This window comes from Eulemur rufifrons, chromosome 9 (assembly GCF_041146395.1).
Source record: "Eulemur rufifrons isolate Redbay chromosome 9, OSU_ERuf_1, whole genome shotgun sequence".
NCBI lineage: Eukaryota > Metazoa > Chordata > Mammalia > Primates > Lemuridae > Eulemur > Eulemur rufifrons.
The window spans coordinates 38418343-38424380 of record NC_090991.1 but is presented as its reverse complement, the minus strand read 5'-3'; the positions used below and the strand labels follow the sequence as shown (position 1 = coordinate 38424380).

The 6038-nt window shown below is 54.5% G+C and overlaps 1 protein-coding gene across 4 annotated transcripts; it reads right to left on the bottom strand.

Moving 5' to 3' along the window:
• Nucleotides 1-1073: 1073 nt before the first annotated feature.
• NKIRAS2 (NFKB inhibitor interacting Ras like 2) lies at nt 1074-5580 on the bottom strand. Of its 4 annotated transcripts, XM_069481434.1 has the most exons (5): nt 5403-5580; nt 4399-4506; nt 3428-3669; nt 2685-2777; nt 1074-1912 (listed from the first exon to the last, which is right to left on the bottom strand). In XM_069481434.1, exons 2-5 carry the CDS (start codon nt 4490-4492, stop codon nt 1862-1864), a joined length of 480 nt encoding a protein of 159 aa, XP_069337535.1. In that variant the 5' UTR covers nt 4493-4506; nt 5403-5580; the 3' UTR covers nt 1074-1861. The 4 variants fall into 4 exon arrangements, with proteins under 4 accessions (XP_069337535.1, XP_069337532.1, XP_069337533.1 ...); XM_069481431.1 differs by having other exon boundaries at nt 1848-2777; XM_069481432.1 differs by having other exon boundaries at nt 1848-2777; nt 5410-5580.
• Between the last annotated feature and the right edge of the window lie 458 nt (nt 5581-6038).

Genomic DNA, 6038 nt, shown 5'->3' with positions numbered 1-6038 from the left:
CCAACAGCCACTCGCCATCTCCTCCTGTCCCCAAGATGCTTCTGTTTCCAACATCCCACAGGGACTGCCTTCCACAGTTTAGGGGGTCCTGCCAGAACTAGGAAGGGCTGGGCTCGTTTTAAGGGCAGCTGCCCTTCCCTGTCTGGACTGGGGATTCAACCAGTAGTCCCCTGGTCCAAGGACCATCCCCACCCTCCTTTCCCAGGCCTTCTGGGCTAGTCCTAGGCTCCCCTGAACCTCCCAGCCTGATAAATCCCAAAGATGTATGCAAAATCCCAGCCCCAGCCATGTGGTGCTATTTTCATGGACCTAAGACCTACACCCACATGGCCAGACTCTAGGAATCCTGGCTTCTACAAGCCAGCCTCTCCCAGCCTGGGACAAGCCCGTGACCTCCATGGCCAGGCTCAGGGCCTCACTGGATTCTCTGGAGTCACTGGAGATAGCGGATGGGGTCTCGAGCTGGAGTGGCACAAAGCTATCAGGACAAGGTGACCATGGGGGTGTGGCAAAAGACCATGAAAAAGAAAGGGGGACCCAAGAGTCCCTTGATCAAGCAGTGCTAAGGTGGGGCAGAGCCAAGGAAGTAGGGTGAGGGCCGGCTCTGAAAGCTTTGGGGGCCTCATCTGTTCCAACAAGATGCAGCTAGAATGGGGCAGGTGATGGTGATGTTCTGACTGGGCCCAATTTCAGTAGAGGGAGTGACCCATCCCACAAAAGCTCTCCCTTCTTGGCCTTTCGCTGAGTCCTCCTGAACCCAAGCTCTTGTGGGGGGTTGTCACTGGGTCTCCCTCAGACTATGGACCTGGCTAACACCAAATCCCCCCAGGGGTCCCAAAGGAAGAGTTTCCCCTCCAACTCCCCACCCCTGGTCCCCACCACTAAATTCAGCTTTCCCTCTTCTCGACCGGACCGGCACCCCACTGTGAAGCAGAGTGCTGGGATGCAGTCCGACACCCACTCGCAGGACCCATCCTCATGCCGTCAAAGTCAGTGTCACAAACTCCATCCCACCCCTTACCCCACAATATGGGACTTTGCCAGTATCCATCTGTATCTTGTTTTTTTAAAAAGATATTTCCAATGGGAGAACAAAAAAAGGGGGGAGGGGGAGGAAAACTTTTTGATAACAGCAGTTGTGGTTTTATTGTGTCCAAAGCATCAATAAATTAACTTGAAGCCCAAGCCTGTACATGTCCTAATCCTACTTGCCCAGCCCTGGGCACCTGCTCGGCTCGCCTCCCGTCCTGGGGAGAAGGGGTGAGTGTGGGAGGTTGCCTGGCTGCAGGGTCTCGCCCAGGCTGGGTGTGTGCACTAGAAGCACGAGGTGGGCACGGGAAGTTGTGTGCTAGAAGCTGGCTGTACGGCTGGTCTGAGCGTGTAGCCACCCTCTGAGCCCCGACAGAAGACCCGTCAGCTCCTGAGAAGCTGCTACTGGTTTGCCTTGTTCTGTTCAGGCATCTGAGGTAAGAAGGGCTTTAGAGGAGCACCTTGGCCAGCCTTCACCACAGCAGCGGGCGTGTAAATACAGGTCACTTTTAAATAGAAGTCCAGCCATGAGCTGAAAAACCACCACAAGAAGGGATGAAGACCAGCCCCGCGGGCGAGAGGTCTGCGGGTTGGGCACTGAGCGGCCACTCTGGCAACCGAGTGGAAAGAGCACTCCCGCCCCCTGGTGGTTGGAGGGAGCGTTGTCCCAGCCGCCAGGGCTGGTGGGCTTAGCACCTTGAAGAGGGAGAGGCCACAGCTTTATAACACCATAGCGCTGGAGAGGATCCAAGAGATAGGCTTAGCAACTCCAGTCACCTTACAGGTGAGGAAACTGGCGCCGAGAGGGGCAAGGTCTTGCTGGGTCACAAAGTCAGCGGGTCACCACTCCATTCCACCTCGACCAATGAGGCCCGTCTGCTCCCTGAGCAGGAAGAGCAAGTGAAACAATTGGGGGTGGGAGGGGTGTTTAGAACAGAAAATTACACTCCCAGGAGGCTAGCTTCTTCCAGCCAGGGAAAGGACAGGAGAAAGGTCAGAGTGAGGGATGAGGACACACCCCTAATGCCAGCATACACACACAAGAAGCCTGGACACTCTTCTAGAATCCAGGCATGCGTGCATGCGTGTGTGTGTGTGTGTGTGTGTGTGTGTGTGTTTTACTGGCAGGAAGCCCAGAAGGTGGGACCCCTATAATAGGAACCAGACCCTAGAATGGGCACCTCTGCACAGTAGCTCTGCTTCCCGTCCAGAGCAGATGGAAGGGACACTGACCCACAACTGCCCCAGGTGACAGTGGGGCAGATAGGATGAAAGCTAGGGGTGGGGAGGAAGCTGGATGTTTGAGGGGAGGGGGTGCTAACCAAGATTCTTTGCACTTCCTGGAATTGAGAGGGAGCAAAAGTGGCCTGGGCCTGCCTAGTGGGGAGCTTCCCTGCTGACTAGGAAGGACAGCTTGCCTGCCCCTCCCCACCTTTGCCCTCAGCCCATTTTCCGGAGCCCCAGAAGCTAGAATGGGGCTCAGAGAGTGAAGAAGGAATGGCAGCTCTTCAGCCATCCAAGGAGCCACTGCCCTTGTTCTTCCGGCTGAGGGGGAAGCCCGACTTGCTCTGGGGCTGGGTCATCTTGCTGGCCAGGTAAACAAAGGGCTCCAGGAGGGAGCGGCGGTCAGCCACCGACACCTCCCACAGCTTCACCTTCTCCGACTTGGCCCAATGCTGAGCCACGTCTGGGTCTACACGCCGCTGCTCCTGAAGATCACACTTGTTGCCGAGGACCACGATGGTGACCTGGGGAAGAGGGACAGAGTAGAGGCCTGTGGATATACCATGGACCCAGGAACAGGTATAGGGGCTGGTAGCCACCTAGGAATTCTATGAGAGAAAAGTCTCAATGGCTGATGTCTCACTCTTTCTATATTAGAAACCATTGATGGAGGGGAAGGAAATGGTTGTTTTTTCTTCTTCTTTGGTTCAAATTCTGGCCTCCATCTGCCCCCCGCCCCGAGCTCCATCACAAGCCCTGTTGTCACCCATACATGCTCATTGCCAGCAGTCACTAGTTCTGGCTAAACAACTGGTGAGGAAGCACACCCAGAATACCTGTAGATTAGACGGGGATTTTGGAGAACAGATTGTTTTCCAAAGGTTGTTAGCCTTCATAGCTAACAACCCAGAATTGTCAAGAAGAAAGATTAGGGGGACTTCATGTGTTAGGTCAGGGACCCCATAAGCTAAAGAGAAGCCTCTTTGGTTGAGCAGCCTCAACATGTGGCCATCTCTGGGGTGAAAACACTTTTAGTGGCCTCTACCCCACCTTTAGCTCCTACCCCACCTCCTGGCAAATAAGTGAAGAACGGAGCCATGCCACACCCCCCAAAGCCAGCCCAGGGCCCACACTCTCTCACCACTGATACTCCCAAGGAGCCCAGGACACGCACCTCCTTCTTGTCCTTCGATTTGTCAATCTCCTTCTTGAGCAGCTCCACACGCTGAAAGGACTCTCGGCTGTCCGTGCTGTAGACCAGGACGTAGCCATCAGTGCAGGAGAAGCAGTGCCGGGGCAGTTCAGCCCCATCTCGGAGCCCCCGGGTGTCATAGAAACGCACCTGCTCTCGCACCCCCCGGTCCGTCTCAATGGAGCCCACGTAGATGTCCTCCTGTGTCTCGATCATCTCAGAACCTGGAATAAAATAAGAAGACTGAAGTGGGGAGGGAAATAGGAAACGTGAGTGACGAGGACATCCTAACAGGCTGACCAGATAGGGAGAGAAAGGAATGTGGGGGCTGAGGAGTAGAGGCCAGAGAACTGAAAGTCTGGCCAGGACTAAAATGATTCGGGGAAACAGATGTTAATCTCACACTCCTACCATGCTAAGCAAAAGTGTGACATGGGAGCTTGTCCTCCCTATCTTGGATATTGGGTTTCCTCCCTCCAGATTTGTTTAATGCTGTAGAGTTGGGGTTTATGATGTTTTACTCTTCAGGGTACAAAAACCACCAGGAGCAGCTCTTAGCCTTTGCATATTGTGATCAAATCCTACTCCCTGGGCCAGGTGCGGTGGCTCATGCCTGTAATCCTAGCACTCGTGGAGGCCGAGGCAGGAGGATCACTTGAGGTCAGCAGTTCAAGACAAGCCTGAGCAAGAGTGAGACCCCGTCTCTACTAAAAATAGAAAAATTAGCCGGGCGTGGTGGTGCATACCTGTAGTCCCAGCTATTCGGGAGGCTGAAGCAGGAGGATCACCTGAGCCCAGGAGTTTGAGGTTGCTGAGACCTAGGTTGACGCCATGGCACTCTAAGCCTGGGCAACAGAGTGAGACTCTGCCCCCACCGCCAAAAAACAAAAACAAATCCTATTCCTTGTTCTTCACTTTCTTCCACCATTCCCCCCACCACCACCAACACTCACCCACTACATGGTTCCCATACAGAAGCTGCTCCAGGATTGAAGTTTTGCCCACAGATGCCTGGCCGCACACGACCACCTTGCAGCTCTTCCCCATGCTTGGCCTTCAACCTTGGGGAACAGAAGCACACTGAGTGAGGTGAGGGAAGAGAGGATCAAAACAGAAGGCAGACCTCCCATAACTGAGAGCCCAGGTTCTGCACTGACTGCATTGCCTCAGAGATTCAGTACCTCCCTATCTAGCGGAGAGTATTGAACTGATCTATGTCCACTACTGGGACCGTGAGCTGTATTTTATTCATCTTTGCTATTCTCGGTACATAGCCAGTATCTGACACAATGCATGTGATCAGTTAATGTTGCTATAAATGGGGAGGAGAGTCACTGGTTTAAAGAAACCACTAGCCGGGTTCCCTTCTGCGCACAGGATGTGGAGGACCCGTTAGTTAAGGGAGCTCAGCCCAAGTTCTTCTCTTCAACCATGACCCCATGGAGAAAGAAGCAGGAATAGTATTTTGTGTGGCTGTCTTAAGCCACCTCATCTGGGAAGAGTGAGCAAACAGAAAGGATAATTTGCTTTTCTCTACGATTTATCTGGACAATCAATCAATTCCCTCTAACCTCCAGTCAAGTCCTTAGCTAAGATGAACAACATCAGAGAAAAGAGTGAAGGAATCTAAGGAAAAAAGCCTTTGGGAAGGAGGCAATTTCTGCTGCCCTTGGACTGAAAGACCCAGAAGAGAAAGTCCAGACCCAGAAACTCGATTTCTGAAGAGGCCCCAGGCAGAGATCTCCCCAAAGGCAAACTTCCAAACACAAGCTCCCCAAAAGCTCCGGACAAGATTCCCCCGACGAAGAGCAGAGATAGAGACCACTTCCCAAGAGGGTCCCAGACAAAAACCTCTCCGGCGGAAGCTCCTGACACAGGCCCTCTCCCCATATCCCGCGATTAAGGGATACCCCAGGAGAGGCTGCCAAAGGGGTCAGAGGAAATAAGAGGCAGAGACCTGCCACCTTTAGAGGCGGAGGCCGATCCCGGCGCTGGACGAGCCTCGCCTCCTAGCTCCGCACCTCCCGGGGATCCCGCAGCACCAGCCGGGCCCCTTGCAGCGAGCGGGGACCAGGGGCGGGGCAGCGCGACCGCAAGGGCTCCCCTCTTTCTCCGGGGTCAGCTGGCTCCGTCGGTCCCCGCCCCCGCCGCGTGCCCGCCCCCCAGCTTCCGTCCGGCAAGACGAATTCCGGCGGCGGAGAGCGAGCGCCGGCCGCACAGCGCTCCCGGAGGCCGGAGGGGGCATGACGGCCAGCACTCGGCCTGTTGTGCGCGGGAGCATCAAGTTCTGGGCTCCGTGGACGTGGGTTGCTGTTCTGGTGTCTCTGACGCCCAAATGTTCACTCTCTAAAGACTACCATAGTACTGTAACGCTTCGTTTACTCATTCACTCATCAAATGCTTTCCGAGCGCCTACCCTGTACCAGGTGCAGGGCCCCATGCTGAGAAAAAGCCGACAAGTTAGACAAGGTGGCTGCCTATCAGAACTTCACCGACTGGAGAAGCTAGATGATAAGCCAACAGTTACAGTACACCATGGTGAGTAGTATTACGGAGGTGCTAAGGGGGCACAGCAAAGGGGCATTTAACTTTG

Bases quoted from the DNA above. Each gene is read 5' to 3' on its own strand.
- NKIRAS2 (XM_069481431.1), bottom strand. From the start codon at position 4,492: ATGGGGAAGAGCTGCAAGGTGGTCGTGTGCGGCCAGGCATCTGTGGGC. The intron at 3,670-4,398 runs GTGAGTGTTGGT...ATTTTATTCCAG, and splicing joins GTATGGGAACCATGTAGTGG to GTTCTGAGATGATCGAGACA. The intron at 2,778-3,427 runs GTGCGTGTCCTG...CCTCTTCCCCAG, and splicing joins AATCGAAGGACAAGAAGGAG to GTCACCATCGTGGTCCTCGG.